Source organism: Xiphophorus maculatus, chromosome 2, assembly GCF_002775205.1.
Source record: "Xiphophorus maculatus strain JP 163 A chromosome 2, X_maculatus-5.0-male, whole genome shotgun sequence".
NCBI lineage: Eukaryota > Metazoa > Chordata > Actinopteri > Cyprinodontiformes > Poeciliidae > Xiphophorus > Xiphophorus maculatus.
In genome coordinates, this window is record NC_036444.1 from 5,742,004 (window position 1) to 5,762,050 (window position 20,047).

Below are 20,047 nucleotides of genomic sequence, written 5' to 3' on the forward strand. Positions count from 1 at the left end.
GTCATCTCTTTCTCTAAGGGCTATTGCTTACAACCGATAAAATTAAAAATTCTGTTTTTTGGAAAACCAACATTACAAAATAATAATAAATACTTTTAAAGGCGACCTATTATGCTGAATTGAACAGGTTAGAATCGGTCTATGGGTTACACAAAACATGTTCTTTAAATTTTTTGCACAAACTCATTCATAGATATGGTTATGCATATTTTAAGGTCCAATCAGAATGAGCTGTTTTAGAGAGTCTTGTTACTTTAAGGCCCAATAAGCTGCTGTTGACCACTCCCATCACCTCTACGTTTACACTCACGTAAAAATGGCTCCAAAACATGCACAATTACACAACTCTGCATCTTTGAAAAGCAGAAGTGGAGCTTCCTGCACAACCAACAAGAAACCAGCAGGTGGTTTCTGGACAGTAAGTCAACATCATAACACTTGTCTTTCCCAGCAGCCATTGTACAGCGCATACAGTGGGAAAATCAGCTGACCAAATGTTCTGGAAGCTCAAGGTGGGCTGCTATGTAACATGACAGTGCTCTTCAGATGGTACTTACCAACTGGGAGGATTTTGAAACTGTTAATTTCAAAAATTAACTTATTGCTAAAAAAATATTATTTTTTTAAATAGCTGGGTGCTTAGCTGTTTTGGAAGCAGCAGAGACCCACATGGAAGTATAAAAATGTCCAAAAAGTTTGGAGGTAAGAAAAAGTCTGATGAAAAAAGTTTCATTCCCTTAAGGGAAAACATGAATCAACAAAAGCTCAATAAAAAAATAAAACAGGAAGTTGCTTTAATAACTTAACACTGTCTTTTTTTCTTCTTAGCCAAGATAAATTAGCAACTTTATCTCACTTTTTTCTTCCACACAACTTTCATGTGGCCTACCTTCAAAGTGTCCATGTCAATTACATTTCTTCCTTACTGATATAATGTAATATTCTGATATTTTCTGATTAACAAAATTTCATAATTACTACTTATTAATGATCAAAATGACCAAAAATGCATTAATTTCTATCCACTTTCCTGTCTTGGTACTAAATGGAAGATCAGGTTCAACACAGAAACTTTAGAAAAAGGAACAATCAGGGACTTAAGGTAAGAAATCCTCCTGCGAACAGAATCACGGAGCACTTAAACTGTTTAAAAGTGGGTAGCCTTAAGAGAGCAGCTCAGTTGGCAAGCACAAATTTGTAAAATCACACGTACGGTTTGCCTCAGGAACCCACACACTTGCAAGGTGCCTGTGGAAGCACAGAATTTAAAAAGTTTTACATCACCAAACAACAAAGACCCATTTCAAAGTCAGCTTCCCTCAGTGTTGAAATGATGCAAACCCACTGGTGTTCACAGAAATGTGTCGAAACGGGCAGCGTTTTCAGTCGATGCTCTCCCCGTCTTTCTTCCATCCGTATTTCTCTCCCGTTCTCTTTGACATATAACCAGCCTCTCCGCATGGTTAGAAAATAACTTAGCTCTGCTCGAAAGAGACCACACATGGGAGAAACAACCTACGCCTGCTGCTCTCTCCTGCAGCATAAAATAAAAATAAAAAAAGTGCCCAACAGCTCACACGCTGCTTTGAAATCTCTATCACAGTGAGTTTGGCTCCCGCCTTCCTGTTTCTGCTTTCTCAGTTACCCTGAACCTCCTTACCATACATTTAGATGCAAAAAAATACAGCAAGGAAAGGACAAAGCCCAGCATGAGCATACAAATTTATGTGGGGTCAAAGCTTTAAAAATGCATAAAAAAACACCAACATTCACACACACATGCTGTCTTACCAAGTTTCCAGTGCAAATATCTTTATTCAGTTGAAATGACCTAACTTAACAGTAACTTTTCAGCAAGATATAAAAGCTTTATTTATATAAATAAGTCCTTTATATTGATAATTCCATGGAAGTTTTCCCCCACTTACAGCAATACATTTTTCCCATGATATAAATGAATACATTTGCCAGTGGAACTAGTATGTTTGAGTCAGTTTAAAGGAATTATTTATCTAAAACAAGCATCTTTGCTAAAACTTTACTTGTAGGTTAGGTTTGTGTTATTTCAAGTGTATTAAGATATTTGCACAAGAAACAAGACAAAATACTTGGTAAGATTTTGTGTTTTTTCAGTGTAGGGTTATCATAAACTTCCAAGTTTTCGTCCAGAATTTCTCTCAATTCAGCTTCATTCATCGTCTTTTGAACTTCCACTACAGAGGAAATGGGGCTAAACATAAAGGCGCACCACACTTTACAGATTTTTATTTACAAAAGCATCTTTAAAACTATATTTTCTACTACTTAAAAATGATGCACCACTTTGTTTTCTAAAAAACCTGTATTTGTGGTTGTAATGTACAAAAATGTGAAATGTTCTACAGTCCACTGACAGATCTGAATATGAGCAGGTCTAAAGAAGGTAGAGGAACAGAATGAAGGGATTTCATTTCAGAAAAAAACATAAACAGAGAGCAGTACCGGTTTCTACCAGGTCTATTTTACAATCACATGACATAGAAAACTTCAACAGTTAGGATGTCTGATGAAGTACTGCAGTGTGACTTAAAGGGGGCGAATTATGCAAAATCCACATGTAGCACGTTTTTGTATTTTCATTTGTGTTTCTACTGCTTAAAAAACACCCAGCCGTTTTGGGAATAAGTTATTATTTTAAAAGGGTTTTAAACCCGTTTTAAAAATCTCCCAATTGTTAAGACACAAATCAGCAGGCACTGCCCGTTACCTAGCAACCCTGGCAAAGCCTAGCCCGTTACCTAGCAACCCAAGCTGAGCTCCAGCACGTTTGGCGAGTTGGTTTTACCGATGTACAATGGCTGCTGGAAAAGACAAGTGTTTTGTTGTTGACTTAACATCCAGAAACCTCTTGCTGCATTCTTGTTGGTTGTACAGGAGGCTCCACTTCTGCTTTTCAAAGATATAGGGTTGTATCATTGCGGATCTGTTGGTACCAATGTTCATCTGTGAGTGTAAAAGGGGAGTAGGAGGCTTGGACAGTAGAAGCTTATTTGAATTAAAGTGACAGGAGGCTCTAAAACAACTCAAACTAGGCAGAACTGAGCAGATTAAAATATGATTATCTAAGAATGAGTTTGTTCAAAACATTTAATGAACAAGTTTTGCATGTAGCCCACTGACCTATCGTAAACTGTTCAAGGAAGCATAACAGATCACATTTAAATAATTTTCAAAACATTTTAGTTTCCAGTAATAGGACTTTTTTTATTTCTAATGAGGCTGTGCACATTGAGATAATCTACTGCTGATTACTTAGTGATGCATAATTATCTGAGCAGTCCTCTGGACTCTGACAGAACACAAATGTTTAGCCACCTGTTAGCAGCCTGCAGGCCTTGGGGACGGGGGTGCTAAGCAACAAGAAGGACAGAACAGCAGCTCATCTGGACAAGAGGGATGGGGAAATCCTCTGCCAGCAAAAGAGCCGTTATTTACAACAAGCCGACCCAACAGATCTCGGAGTCTGATCCAACGCCGTGCCGCAGAGGACACAAATCACCTCCCATACATAACCCTGGCCTTGACAACCCATTTCATCTCAGGCGCTAATGAATTCATCATCGGGAAGGATCTGCCTTTGGTGCCCATATCCCCAGAAGAGAAGGAATGATGGATCAGATCAGTTATCATCCTCATCTTCAACATCGCTGCCACACTACAAAATCTTACCAAGCATTTTTGGTCAAGTTTGTAGTGAAAATATCTTTTGTCTTACAAAATAAGTTTTGCTTTTTTCAAGCACACTTGAAATAGACAAAACTAGTAACTTTTCAGCAAATTATAGGAGCTTGTTGAAGTCAATAATTCCTCAATGTTGCTGACAAAGTGTTTATTCCACTGGCAGATTATCTCATTTTTAACATGCGATAAATCTTTTATTATAAGTGAAATACTCTGTCAGTGGATCTAGTACTTTTCCATCAATATTAAAGGTTCAGTATTACATATTTTACAGCCACATAGTGCCATTTTACAGCACAAATACTGTAAGTAACAATATTACCTTCCGCTGTTATAAAAATGCTAAACATTACAACTTAAAGGAAATTTGACTTCGTAATTTAGCAACCTGTCTCTTTAAAAAAAACTCCTGCTCTTTCTGAATCTCCGTCTTCAGAAAGTCATCACAACGTACATGGCTCCTCTTTAACCCTGTATCAACGTTTATCCCAGCGTTGCACTGAGTAATAGCTGCTATAATGAATTCAGCAGATCCTCCGTTCCACCAGGTGTCTGCTAATTGCTGCTGGCTAGTTTGAAGGAGCTCAGTGGGGGAGGAGTTTCGTCCTTGAAGGCGGGGCTAGGTCCAACCAGGTGTCTTGAACAGTTGAATAATGGTTGCCATGGCGATCAAATGATTTCTCAAACATGCATGAAAGAATCAAAGCAACACTCCAGGAAGGAATCACATTACAACATGACGTAAAGCTAAAAAAGTCCATTTTGCATTATGCTGGAGTTATTTGCTGAAAGCAAGCTCCTATACGTTGCTGAAAAGTTACTTGTAAGTTAGTTGTGTCATACTTCAAGCAGACTAAGATGGTCTAAAAACTAGACCACAAATACTTGGTAAAATTTTGTGTTTTTGCAGTGCAGCACTACTTCCCCTCCACTGAGCCCAAAGTTTCGCAGCAACAGTTTGTGACTCTCAGGCGACCTTGACGATGTCGCTACAAGGTAAACGCTTCACAAATGTGCATCCCATGTATGACGGCGAGTGAAAGTGTGGAATACGAATGTGTCGGAGTATGAATGGATAAGTCGGAAAGAGCGAGAGCTCTTGTGGCTGCAGGAAAGAGTAAGCGTGCGTATCTCTGCGCTGGTATGAAGGAGTGTAAGCGGCACAGTCAGGGAGCTGTCAGAGGAGAGCCAGGGTGCAAGCTGATCACAGGGCTGCACTGCGTTTGATGTCTCTCAGGGACTGACAGCTTCTCTCCCCATGGGAGCCCCTTTTTCCTCACCCCTTCTTTGCTCCGTGCACCACCTCTTTTCTCTTGTATCATTCTTTTTTATCCTGCGCTCTTTCCATACACGGTATAGCTCCTCACTCTGCGTCCTCATCAAGCTGATTGAGAAGAAGGAGGGCTACGCGGAAGCATGATCTCCTGGGACTGTTCGAGGAAACACATAGAATTTCAAAACAAGGCTTTGTTCTGCAGGAAACACCTGAGAGTATGTCTCTGTAAATACTGACATGATGAGCTGCCATTTCTCATATACTGACATTTCGGCTGACACTCCATCCAGCCTGGTGGCGGGGAGGTGACGGCAGCTAACCTTCAGCCTTGAGATGGATGAATGTGTAGGTATTTACAATCTAAACGTGCGCATATTACAGAGGACCAATTTCATAATTTGAGGGTTTTTTCCCCCCTTTTTAGAACAAAATCCCACAGGTTTTAGAAGTTAATGGATCACTCTACTTTGCAAAAACACAAAATATTTTAGTCTAGTTTCTTTTTTAAACCTCTCCAGGGGGTCTTTTGTGGGCTCTAGTGTCCCTTATATGAAAGTAGGCTGACAAGAAAGGGGGAAGGAGAGGGGGGAAGACATGCGGCAAATATCGTCGGGTCCGGGAGTCGAACCCGCAACGGCCACGTCAAGGACTCAAGGCCTCCAAACATGGATTGCGCTATCCCCTATGCCACCACAGCACGCCTTTGTCTAGTTTCTAATGCAAATATCTCAGTACTCTTGAAATAAGACAAAACTAACTTACAAGTAACTTTTCAGCATGATATAGCAGTTTTCTTAAGTAAATTTCTTAATACTTGGTTTTAAGAGAAAACCAAGCTCCACTTACAAAGCATTTTTCCCGTGTTATAAGTGAAACAATCTGTTGTCATCAATGTTAAGAAATTTACTTAAACCAAGTTTCTATTACTTCCAGAAAAGTTACTTGTAAATCAGTTTTGTCTCATGTCAAGTGTACTAAAACATTTACACTGAAAACTAGAATAAAACCCGATGGTATGATTTTGTGTTTTTGCAGTGTATCAATTATCTCACCTCCTAAATTCCAACGTTTCCATCAGAAACTAATTTTCCAAGAAATTCTGGCTTCCCAAGTTGCAGCCTTGAAGTGTAAAAATGTTTGTGCAGTTTTAGGGGTGATAACCCACAACTGGTAAGGTTACTAAATAAAATCCCAAATATTCATGCTCCAGTTCTGCTCCAAACTCAACTGATTATTTGATTGACAGAAAAAATAATTTGCCCACTTTGCAGCCTGAAGTACATCACTGTTTGCAGAGCTGATGACATTAAATCTGTCTAAATAATGAGGGGAAAAAAAGACTCAGTTTAACAAAATATATCTTAGAGGCATTTTCATTTCTGGCATAAAAAATTTGCAAAGTATTTGTGTCTAATTTCTACAGCAAATATCTTAATACATTTGAAATACGACAAAACTAACTTACTAGTAGCTTTCAGCAAGACAAAGGAGCTTGTTTTCAGTCAATTTCTTTATGTTAATGATAAAGTACAAATTTTACAGGCAGATTATTCACACAAAAGCACAAAATCTTACAACGTACTTTTGTTCTATTTTCTAGTACAACCATCTTAGTAGACCTGGAATAAGACAGACTAAATTAAAATAAACTTTTCAGAAAGAAACACGCACTTGTTTTAAGTAAATAATTCCTTAATACTGATGATAAACTATTACTTCCATTGGCAGACAAATTAACTTATGGGAAAAACATTTTTTTAGAAGTGAAAAAATCTGCCAGTGGAACTAATACTTCTTCATCAATATTAAGAAACTATTTACTTAAAACAAACTCCAATATCTAGCGACAAAGCTACTTGTAAGTTAGTTTGTCTTATTTCAAGTGTACTAAGATATTTGCACTAGAACCTAGACTAGAAATAATTAGTAAAATGTTGTGGTTTTGCAGTGTATCTCAGTCTCCCCTACATTTGTGTGGCACTGTAGGTGCTGCCAATGTTCAAAGGTGTTCCTTTGGGAATTAAATGTGCATGATTACGCTCTTGGCAGCAGATCTCGTCTCGCCCCATCCTCTTAAGGTCAAGGTTCAGCGGGATTTCATCTCTAATCGTGGCTGTGTGTTAGCATGAGCCCATCCGTCATGGGAGCCGCGTGTCAGCTGGATGTCCCCGTCACTAAGCTGTCCGTTTTGTCAGACGGCCAAATTCATCATAACGCGATGTGGGGGGGGGGGACTGAACCTCTCTAGCAGAAGCCAACAACTCAACAAATACGTACAAATATGCAAATTAACAACAAAATAAACATCACCCAAGCAAACGAGCTATCCATCAATGACCGGTTTCTCAGCAGCTCAGCACTGGCAATCAGCCACTCCGTCAGAGGAAGTGATGGAATGCCATCCCTTCATCTTCCTCTTCTCCTCTACATCAACCACATTCTGTCGTACCTTCATCGGTCCCCGTTTGCCATTTTTCATGCATGTTTGGGTCATTTTCCCCGTCTTATTCCTCTACTCCCACACTGTAAAACATTTGAGCTGCATTTAGTTGTGTTTACTATCTTCTACTCTTTAAGTCAAATAAATTTATCCAGTTTTAGATTTTGAACCTAAATGTGAGTTTGTGAAAGATAAACTTACAGCAGTAAGTTGTGTTAACTTTTTATTAATTTTGTCAAACCTCCAAGAGTTGAATAAACTAGAGATTTTAGGTTAGCACTTAAAAAACTGAAAGAGGAGAAAGACAGGAGTGGGAACTATTTCCCAGAATGCTTAGCGGCATGTTTTTGTCTCCTGAGATGGAAGTGTGTTACATTGATGTGACTCTTTTGTTTTATTAAGGCAAATGTTCATTTTAATGCAATTCTCAGTTAGCAAAGCTTGAGGATAATGTCCTGTTCACACTAAATGTTTCTGAGCTGAATTCATTGGGATGTTTAATAAAATTCATTATCAGATCAGAAATTTTGTTCCTGCAGTTTGAAACAAGAATTTACATTATTCTAAAGTAAAATAAGTATTTATTTTAACTTGATATTGTGAGTAAAATAATAGAGAAATGTGGCTCTTTAACTTGGTGAGGGCAATTTTTTTTTCTTGCATATTGTGAAATAATTATTTGGTTTAAATTGCAGCATTAAGTTAAAACTCACAATTCAAGATTAATGAAGTTAAAAAACAATGTTTAGACAACTTGCCTCTTGTTATTAAATCAACTTTAATTTCTAAGTTAAAATCAAACAATTTTCTTGTTGACTTAAATTGCATTTTCAAGGCAGCAGGTGGGCTTTAATTTTCAAGTTAAACCACCTTCACATGTTTTACAGTGCACATACTTTGTCAATTCTGTGTTGGCATTTTTTCCCCTCTACCCTTTAAGTGCTCCTACATCATTGTAATTATAACGTAGCTGTAGACATGTAGAATGAATACTAGTTCTGTTTTTGTGTTTGAATGGATAATGATGTGAAGGGAAACATTTAGCCGTTAGGGGAGCAACACAAATCAGGCCAAATGTGACAATTCTTTCCATTTAAACATTTAAACATTGGAATATGAGTTTTAATGCATCCCTTCATTATTTGCCTTGTGGCAGATGAAAGCAAGCCTTTTGTTTTGATAAATAAACCGATTATTAGGGTAAGAAAACACATTGCTTTCAGTCTGAAATCTTTCCAGATCTCAGTTCGAAGTCCCTAAAGCCTGGAGGGACTGGAAAGAAAGTCGTCTAAGTTGAAAAAGTCTTTTTATTGGACGAAAAACAAGAACATAGAGAGGTTCTAATCCTCAGGCTGCTGAGTCAGTTCAGATTCATATTGCTTTGCTGGCAGCAGATACAGACATCCCCATGCACTGATACCTATAAAGTTTGCAACTTTCATGTCAAAATTACCCTGAAAAGGTTCGTGGTTAATACCCACATTGACAAACCTAACCACCCACAAGCCTCAAATGAAACCACAAGGCCTACTTTAGCTAAAAAGTGTAAATTATAATCATACATTTCAAAATAAAAGTCAACACTTGGCACCAGGACACAGACAAAAACACTGCAGACGAACCCAGCCTTCAGAACCAACGGGTATTTTTATGAAAACCACAAGACATTTATACTCCTGTGCTCTGAGTGGGCATCGATCCAAAAAAAGAACATTGTTTTTAACTCCAGTTTGTCTCACTAGCCATAACAGAGCAGTTATAGTATCATAAAGGTCCTGAGGTTAGCCAACCAGCGGCAAATGTGTGATCTGCTCTGTAGGCAGAGGAGGAACGAGCTGCAGCCGCAGTACAACCCAAAACCCACAGAAATGGTATTCCTTTGAATACCTTAATGGCTGCCACAGTTTTGGTCACACATCAACTAATTTAATAAAGAGGGTGTTGAGATCTGAGGACGCAGTAAAAGTCAAAACAACACATTTTTTATTAAAGTGTTGAGACGTGTGGCTGTTTAGGGACGGGGAAAAACCTAAACTGATGCCTTCTGTCTGCATGTCATTGTCTCTTTGTGACTAAACATTGGAGGGTCTAAATTAACCAATGTGACACACTAAAGAAAAAAACAGCAAAATGCACAATTATACAAAACAAATCTAAACACAAAGAGAACAGCTACACACACAAAAACACAAAGCATTTTTGTTCGGTTTCCATCCATCCATTTTCTTCCGCTTATCTGGGTCGGGTTGCAGGGGTAGCAGCTTCAGAAGGGAGGCCCAGACTTCCCTCTCCCAGGCCACTTGTTCCAGCTCTTCCGGAGGAATCCCGAGGCGTTCCCAGGCCAGCCGAGACACATAGTCCCTCCAGCGTGTCCTGGGTCTTCCCCGGGGCCTCCTCCCGGTGGGTCGTGCCTGGAACACCTCACCAGGGAGGCATCCAGGAGGCGTCCTGACCAGATGCCCGAGCCTCAACTGGCTCCTCTCGATGTGAAGGAGCAGCGGCTCTACTCTGAGTCTCTCCCCAGGATGACTGAGCTTCTCACCCTATCTCTAAGGGAGAGCCCAGCCACCCTACGGAGAAAACCCGCAATCTCGTTCTTTCGGTCATGACCCAAAGCTCATGACCATAGATGAGGGTGGGAATGTAGATCGACCGGTAAATCGAGAGCTTCTCTTTTTGGCTCAGCTCTCTCTTCACCACAACGGACCGGTACAGCGCCCGCTTGACGGCAGACGCTGCGCCAATCCGCCTGTCAATCTCCCGCTCCCTTCTTCCCCCATTCGTGAACAAGATCCCGAGATACTTGAACTCCTCCACTTGGGGCAGGACACCCCCCCTGACCCGGAGAAGGCACTCTACCCTTTTTGTTCAGTTTCTAGAGCAAATATCCTAGTTCTCTTGAAATAAGACAAATAGCTTAGAATTGGCTTAGGAGCTTCTTTTAGATCAGTAATACTTAATACTGATAAAGTGTTTATTTATAACATGAAAAAATGTTTAACACTTTACTTGTGCATAAAACTGACAACAATGTCACAAGTCTTTATGAATATTTATGACTGTTTCTTGTGTATGTCTGTGATGATAAAAAATTTTACTGGACAATAAATTGTCACAGAAGTCATTGCGATAAACGATAGTATTGTTATTTTGATATCATGTTTATGCAATATAATGAAAATGGCGTAGTAATGCAAGAACACATTCTTAAAGATCAATAAACTTTAAATTCTAGCAAACAGTTAACACATTTGGTACTGGAAGACATTTAAAATGTCAAAAATACACAAAACAAGAGAAACAACAAATAAAATGAAATTTTAAGTCTCTGTAAACAAGATTATCCTTCAGTTCATTCAGACCAAAACACCAAACTGAAGACTTTTATCATCCAGTTGTAGAAAGAGAAAAATGATAAATCATGCAAATAGAAATTATTGAGCACGCTTTAATTTATAATGTGATTAACTGATTTATTGGTTATTGTGACAGGCCTATCCATCAGTGCAAAACCCTCCCCCTAAAACACCAGATCGGTTAAGTTTGCATGAATTTCAGCAAAAAAACAGAGTGATTGATTGATGTCATTTGGAGTCTAGAGGGCCACAAAAACAGTCTGCAGTGGGCAGAATTTGGCCCCCAGGCCTTACGTTTGATGTAGATGTTGTACCATCTACTAGACAACTCTCTGTGTCTTCACCAGGGTAAGTGATATTAGTTTTAGGTCTGAAAGCTAGTCAATCACCATTTAAAAGTTTACTATAATGTGATTATTTATAGTGAAAGCTGTGTTGGTCCTTGAATGCATCTCACCAGGATAAATATCTGCTACAAAGGTAAGGTGGTGCAAAACACAAAAACATTCCTGGACATCCAATAAATGCTGGTTTATTTTCCCCCTCTGATGATCATGAAAAGAGGTTTAATTTTAGCCGCTTTGTGAGCCGACATTAAATATTGCACTGATACATCTGCTAACCACATGTTTCCTAAACCACTTCAATAACATGCATTAGGAGTGTGTGTGTGTGTGTGTGTGTGTGGGTGTGTGTGCGGGTGTGTGTGTGTGTGTGCGTGTGTGGGTGTGTGCGTGTGTGTGTGTGTGTGTGTGTGTGTGTTTTGAATAGGAGGGAATTAGTATTTTTTTTGTTGATGTTCATATGTTAACTGGCTCCATTCAGAAGAATTAAAGGGACACCCTGTCTTAATTCCTCTTCTCCAAATATTGTCAATACAAAAGGCCATAAGACTTAGACTTAGACTTGTACTTTATTGATCCTTTGGGAAGACTCCCTCAGGAAATTGAAATTACCAGCAGCTCCCAGGCAAAAAACAAAGATAACACACAGTAAGCAAAAGTGCAAAAAAATACAAAATACAAATTAAATACTAAGGTACACACCAAATGTGAGTAACCAAAACCTTAAACTATGCAAGAAAAACCTTAAATTATGCAAGAAACAAGGAATAAGAATATAGAATATAAGTAAATACAAATACAACACAAAAGAAATATAAGAATTTGGCGGATAGATTGACCAGTGATATCGTATTGCACTATGTGGTTTGACCTGATAAGTATGGAGAAAAATACAAGGGGTCACTACTCCTTCCACCCTCTGTCCTGTGTCACCTCCCCCCCCCCCCCCCCCCCCCCCCCCCAATGAGGAATTGTACAGTCTGACGGCATGGGGGACAAAAGAGTTCTTAAATCTATTGGTCCGGCACTTGGGAAGCAGCAGTGGGGAAGGGTGACCTTAATGATCTGCTCAACATTAAATCTAATTTTTAAACTGTTGTACTTCATTATTCTCGTCGTGTTTTGATCCAACAGAGTAACATCATTATGTTATACTCTGCAAAAACACAATGTAGGAGATATTTCTAGTGCAAAGACGAGACTAATTTACTAATTTAGCAAAAAATAAGAGTTTGTTTTAAGTTAGGAGTGTCCAAACATTTTGCCACACACTGTAAAACATTCACAGGTGGTTTAACTTGAAAATGAAAGTCCACTTGCTGCCTTGAAAATGCAATTTAAGTCAACAAGAAAATTGTTTTGGTTTTAACTCAGAAATTAAAGTTCATCAAGTTGATTTAACAAGAGACAAGTTGTCTAAACATTGTTTTTTAACTTCATTAATCTTGAATTGTGAGTTTTAACTTAATTCTGCAATTTAAATAATTATTATTTCACAATATGCAATAAAAAAAATTGCCCTCACCTAATTAAAGAGCCACATTTCTCTTTTATTTTACTCACAGTATCAAGTTAAAATAACAACTTATTTTACTTTAGAATAATGTAAATTCTTGTTTCAAACTGCAGGAACAAAATTTCTGATCTGATAATGAATTTTATTAAACATCCCAATGAATTCAGCTCAGAAACATTTAGTGTGAACAGGACATTATCCTCAAGCTTTGCTAACTGAGAATTGCATTAAAATGAACATTTGCCTTAATAAAACACAAGAGTCACATCAATGTAACGCACTTCCATCTCAGGAGACAAAAACATGCCGCTAAGCATTCTGGGAAATAGTTCCCACTCCTGTCTTTTTCTTCTTTCAGTTTTTTTAAGTGCTAACCTAAAATCTCTAGTTTATTCAACTCTTGGAGGTTTGACTAAATTAATAAAAAGTTAACACAACTTAATGCTGTAAGTTTATCTTTCACAAACTCACATTTAGGTTCAAAATCTAAAACTGGATACATTTACTCAAAACAAGCTCTTAAATCTTGCTAAAAAGTCCATCCATCCATTTTCTAACACCCTTGTCTCTAGTGGGGTCAGGAGGCGGGGTTCACCCACCCAGTCGCTAGTCTGTCGCATAAAAAGTTACTTGTAAGTCAGTTAATTCAAGTGTACTAAGATATTTACACTTGACAAAAATACTTGGTAAGATTTTGTGTTTTTGCAGTGAGGAAGCTCGTTGATGAGGTAAATTAAATTTGAGGAATCCCAAAATCCAAGACTTAGCAAAGAGTTTCGTCCAGTTTCTATTGCAAATATCTTACGTAGTTCACTTGAAATAAGACAAAACTAACTTACAAGCAACTTTTCAGTTAGATATAAAAGCTTGTTTCAAGTCAATAATTGCTTAATGTTGACTGAAAAAACTACAAGTTCCACTGGCAGATTATTTCACTTTTGACTGGAGAAAACATCTTGTTATAATTGAAAAAAAATCTGATAGTGGAGCTCCTACTTTTTCATCAGACTTACATAATTATTTACTTAAACTCCTATGTCTTGCTGAAAAGTTACTTGTGAGTTAGTTTGTCTTAAATCCAATGTATTTGCACTACAAACTAGATAAAAATATTTGGTAGGACTTTGTGTTTTTGCAGTGTGGTAATCAATTTCAGAATTGTAAATAAAGCAGATTCTACATCGTCTTTATATATGCCTAAAGATCCCACTGGTAGAAAATTCAGTAAGAAAGAAACTGACTGCACGGTCTAGCAGATTTCACAAACTCAAACTCAAGGATTTCCAGGCTTTGATCAAATACTAGAGCCTAACAGTTCCATCCACAAACAGCAACATTATGCAGCAATATTTCTAAATTTTCATTAGAGTGTAGCGAAGGTGATGCAATTCATGCTTGGATGCCACCCCAGTAAGCAGAACTGCCAAGAAGGCAAAGCGGACGGGGCCAGGGTGAAGTCAGCGTCTGAGGAACACTGGAGTTAGTCAGGATGAGTGAGCAGACTGGGCACCAGCTCCGAGCCGGGCCTCTCTGAGGATTTCTTTATAGCTACACGAGTAAGACCCCACCCAGTGCAGAAGGGGACTTCATCTAAAGTGCGTCCTGAGCATTTTTCCTATGTTTTCTGAAAGGAGCATTATTGTGTTTGTCTCCACTTTTATGTCTCTGAGCCGCCAAGAGATGGAGTCGAAACTCCAAATCGGCCGACTTATGTAAGGGATAGCAGGCTTTGCAGCTTGAGGGTGAGATGTAGCGATGACTGCGATTAAAAAATTTAATGGAAAATTAAAATAAATCAATCCTGTGCAGCACAAATGATTTATTGTTGGTTGTTCTGAAGTACAGAGGAAATAATCACTTTTGTCAAAAGCAGGGAACAAACAAAAATATTGTTAGAATTATGTTTAAAACTCTCGAGTTAGCTCTGGTTTTGATGTGGTTAATGGCGCGTTCACACCAAATGCATTGTGAGCGTCAGGCGCTTCTGGTTTACATCAAAGTCTTAGTGGATTTTAGCAATTGTAGGATTTCTCTTTTTGGCATCCATGCATGCATTCAAACCGCACTGGAGTTCACTTCAACCAAACCGAGGTTTTTAGGCAAGTTTTTGGCCAAACTGTTCCGTAAATGAGGCCATGGTGTTCCAAGAGAAAAATTGCATTTTACTCAGCTGCCTCTTCATATAACTAGACTGAATTTACAAAACAAATCTAAATAATATTTTTTCCTTTTTTGCTGTGAGAAAAACAGGATAAAAAGGGGCAAAACTAAGACCAAAAGGAAATGATAAACCCACCGATGGGAGAAGAAGTAGATAACGGATGCAGGAAATTGTTTTCCACAGAGAAAATCCCTGAAAATAACATTTCACATCCACTAAATTGTCTCCAACAACAGTTGTTATGCTTTTCTTTTGCAGAAACCAATTGCAGACAAACCTGCCCAAAGAACATTTTCAAGACAAGTCAAAGTAAAAGGAGTCTAAAAGTCTCCTTTTGGACTTTTCACCACCCTTACTGGTTTGTTTGTGTTCAGTTTACATTTATGTCATATTCAGTTTGTATTTTATTTAAAAACATGAAATAAATATACATGGTGAAATTCTTCCATCATTCCCACTCAACATTGATCACTCCCTGCCATTAAAGGAGTTTAATACTCACTCTGGGAACAAAATAACACATACTCATTTTAAAACGTCCTTCTCTATATTTTGAATGTAATACTTTTGTTTTTCTCATAGAAACATTAAAACTTCTCACTTATTATAACTAGCTACCAAATTGTCACCATAACATGCTAAATTTTAAATGTACATGTGATATATATAAAACATGGATGCATTATTTTGCTAATAATTGTCAACACTACAACAACTAGATAAGAAGGTCCAAGAGTTTCACATTTCACAGCTCAGTAAAATGTTTTATTTAGAAAGAAAAAAATAGCGAGGGAGACGAATGTAGGTCAGGCATGCTAGCTTGACTTTGACAAATTTAACATGTAGCTGTGCTGCAGAATTTGGTATGTTTTGGTTGATTTGAAAGAAATAAGGCGACACACAAAACAACTATCTGACAGGTCATCAGTAGAGCAGGAGTTTAAATTAGCTAATCAACCACCATCAATAGGCGGTCATTGTTCTAATGATCACCTATTGATAATTGCAAAATTAACATCAAGCCTGAAAACACAAAACTGTAATGGACTAAATGTTCTGCTCTTTACAACTGAATACTGTAGACAGAAAAAAAAAATCTGAATTTTTTTGATTCATCTCAGAAATTTTCTAGAAAAAAAAAAAGCTTGAAATTTTAAGATTCAAAAGTCCAAAATTTTCATGTCTTTTCTAGAAAATTTCTGACTTTTTTTCTTACGTATGTCTATCTTTCTAATGTTTGTGTGTTTTTTGGTGTTGAATCCTGATACGCTTGAACATGATGTCTACTTGGTCAGCTAGTGGAGCTGTTGTCAGGCAGTTTCTATGGCAACGAGTCTGTGTGTGGCATAAGGAGAAGAAGAATGCGAGTTGTTTCGAGTCGTTCATCGGTTTTTCTGCATTATTTTCCCCTTTGCTCTGGCGCACCGCACTAAACTAATAACACTTACATCTCCAGGTTTCATTTAGTTAAGTTCTACTGCGGCTGTGGACGGCAAGTTAAAGAATCGTCTTTTTGCCCTCCAGGAAGGCGCAGATGTAAACAACAATAAGCAACAAGAACCTTCTTCCATGAGCATAAACGTAACTTACCAAAGCCGAAAGCAGCGGGGGCAGGAATGGGAGCAGACTGGACTGGTGTGGATGTGTAGAGGCCAGTCACCAGCAGACCATCAAAGGGGACACTGGTAGAGATGGTGACTGAAGAAACAAAACGAAGGAAGATTTCTTTTAAAAAGCTGAAGGGAAGATTGATGCCTCATCGAAGCACAAAGAGCTAAGATGTTGATCACGTGTTAGACGTCACACATTTATATACATTTATAAGTGAAATAATCTGCCAGTGGATCTAATATTTTTCCTTTAATATTAAGGAATGATTGACTTAATGTTGCTGAATAGTTTCTTGTAAGTTAAGTTGATCTTATTTCAAGTGTACTAGGATATGTGCATTAGAAACTAAACCAAAACTATTTGGTAAAATGTTGTGTTTTTGCAGTGTAACAACTTTCACCTTTGAAGTAAATCACTGAAACGACTAAAAAAACATTTTCAAGTTATTGAGAGGAACCTGAACAATAAAACCAGTAATTTACTGTTGCAAATGGTAATTCAATGACACAGAAATGTAGCTTCTTCGGCTGCACAAACAACTCCACTTTTAACAAGACTTGTCCCTATCGACATACGCATTAGAGAAAACTAATGAGCTAATTGACGTTAACTCGAATAGCTTTGCTCTCCTCGGACAGTGGAAAACCTAAAAGCACATCAAGCTGAACGCATCTACAGCTCAGTGTATCCTGTAGAAAGTTAACTATTGATTTGTCTGGTAAACAAAAGCCTGGAGTGACAGGCCCACAGAGTCGGCTTTAACACTGGAAAAAGAGGGAGATCGGCTACTGGACTGCTTCCAGTCAGACGGCGCACAGCTCAGGGGAGCAGTCTGACGCTCCCCCCCACAAAAGCAGCTCTGCACACAGAGGAATAAAACGCTTTGCTGCAGTGAAACATAGAGGACTTGATACTTCCTGACCCTGGAATCCCCGTGCTTACTGAAAAGTAATGAAGAGAATAGGAGACACCGCACAGTGTTAATGTGTTTTTCTTTTTGTAAGAATAGAAACATAATCAGTTTTGTCCCAGGGCGTTCGTTCTTCTGGGCTTGGTGTGTTTTCATGGGCAGAGCAGATTCCTGTGTGGGAGGACGTTAAGGGGAGACTGGGAGACTCCCCTTAACGTCCTCCCACACAACGCAGCCAAAATTTAAGCATGCATGTACACTGTAAAACATTTGAAGGTGGTTTAACTTGAAAATGAAAGCCCACCTGCTGCCCTGAAAATGCAATTTAAGTCAACAAGAAAACTGTTTTGGTTTTAACTCAGAAATTAAAGTTCATGAAGTTGATTTAACAAGAGACAAGTTGTCTAAACATTGTTTTTTAACTTCATTAATCTTGAATTGTGAGTTTTAACGTAATTCTGCAATTTAAATAGTTTTTAAACTATTTAATAACTAGTAAAAGAGCCACATTTCTCTTTTATTTTACTCACAATTTTAAGTTAAAATAAATACTTATTTTACTTTATAATAATGTAAATTCTTGTTTCAAACTGCAGGAACCAAATTTCTGCTAAAACATAAAAAAAAACCTAAACCAGTCATAAAGATTAAAGATAGTATTATGAATTATACTACCAGGCACATAGAGCCATTATTTAGCACAACAGTAGCTGCGTTTAGATTACAAACGTGTGCAAAACTCTGTCAAAGTCCACTCATGTCGAATAAACACAATTTTGCAATTGTGATGATTCCCTTAAATAAGAAACATGATTAAAAGTCATATGTGAATAGGTTTGTTCATGTGATAAATAACTAAAAACAACCCGCGCCATCATCCTCCTACCACTTCCTGTCATCTTCTTCATCATTTCCCCCAGTAGCAACATCCGGTTGTTGATCACACGACTCGTGTGATGGAAAAAAGTGTTTCAATTACAGTTTTTCAAAATTCACCAATTTCGATAAAGCTGACAAACATATTCAACAAATCCATTGAATGTAAAGTAGTACGGGTTGTTCACCTTCTGACGATGGTCTTAAACATCCAGCCAGATGGTGCTATAATGGAATGGCCCAGTCAAATCCACAGCTAAAATATCAGCTTATTTGAAAATGGATGATCAGTTGCTTTCCATCTTATCTGAATGAACTTGAGCTCTTCTGTAAGTTAGAACGGGAAACATCTTTCATTCTCTGCATGTACAAACTTGGTAGAGATGTACTCCATAGCACTTTTTACATTGTTGACAGAGAAAAGAGAAAACCTTGCATCATTTTCCATCAGTTTTACATGCACTGCTTTGTACTGGTCTATCACATGAAATCCCAGTGAAATGCATTGATTTTCTTCGTCGTAACGCAAGAAAATTAGATGAAGTCGAAGCTACAAACAGATTGGAGAACCCAAACATTAACTCAGATTTTTTGGAAATAAAATTTAAGGCTGGAACAATGTAACAAATACAAAAAATATCAACAGCAAGTTTGTGAAAATAAGTCCCTCAGCAACTTGAACAAGAATCAGTAAAAGAAGCTTAAAATATAATACAGATTAAATAACAGTTGAAGAAATATTTTATTAATTCCTTGTTTCTGAGTGAACATCTGCCACTGCATCAACCACAAACTGCAAAACTAAATCAAATTTACGTGAAGAAGTTTCATCTTTATATTATGCTACACATAACGTGCTGTTCATTTCCCCCTCCAAGCACATTACCTACTCAACAAATCCATTAAATGTTAAGTTGAGACATGTTTCATTAGTAATTGCATCCTGCAGTATTGATCCAAGGCCGTGACATTGTACTGTATTTAATAGAGTAATGCATTAAACTTGGAGCAGCCAAAATGCTAATTTCTGCAATTCCACTGACCTGCATCACCAAGGTTACACACCCTCCATTACTCCAAAAAGATACTGTGAATGAAAAAAATAAAATATAAACCTGCATCTGTAATGCAAATCAGCCCATGTTCATAATGTTCTTCCACAGGTAAATGAGGGAATAACTTTCCCTTGCAGAAATGCACCTGACGGCGAGCTGGTGAGCAGGTTGTAGAAAGGTGGGGTGTTGGGACAAAAAAAAGGAGAAGGTAAAGCTGGGGCCAGAAGGTTACAGCTGAAAAGCAAGAGCAGGGAGAGACGGCGTAGCGGAGCTGCCCCAGGAGAACCGCGCTACCTGATCAATACAAATCCAAGATCTAAATTATTTAGCCTGGCCTCCAACAACCCCCACCCTGCCGTACTTTCTCACTTGCCTGTGTAACGCATCAGACAGATGAGCCAATCAGATGAGATGGGATCAGATCCAATCACCTGTGGGGGTACTTTACGCTCACACACACACACACACACACACACACCCACACACACACACCCATTTTAGAAAAAAGGCCTTTGATGCTAGCCGTTAACATTCTCGTCCATGCTTCATTTTTTGAGAGCTGTTCGCTTTGGCCGAAGGGGATGAGGAGCCACGAGGGAGGAATAAGGCTGAAATTTACTACTGAGCGTCTCATTCAGACAGCATTAAGGTTCAGTGTGATAGAGACTGCGTTTGTTTACACCGTTTACTGTTTATATCCAAACAACACAAGTGTAAGGTTTGAAGCGGATCAGCAGACATCTGGACTGAATTTAGGATGTTTCCTGCGTAAGACTGCATCT

General features: G+C 38.2%; 1 protein-coding gene across 6 annotated transcripts in view; it reads right to left on the reverse strand.

Moving 5' to 3' along the window:
• reln (reelin) overlaps positions 1-20,047 on the reverse strand; it is a 157,163-nt gene that overhangs the window by 114,805 nt on the left and 22,311 nt on the right. For all 6 annotated transcript variants that reach the window (XM_023348573.1, XM_023348567.1, XM_023348559.1 and 3 more), the window contains exon 2: positions 16,404-16,511. In XM_023348573.1, coding sequence (XP_023204341.1) covers positions 16,404-16,511 — 108 coding nt within the window. The remainder of the gene's footprint in view (positions 1-16,403; positions 16,512-20,047) is intronic.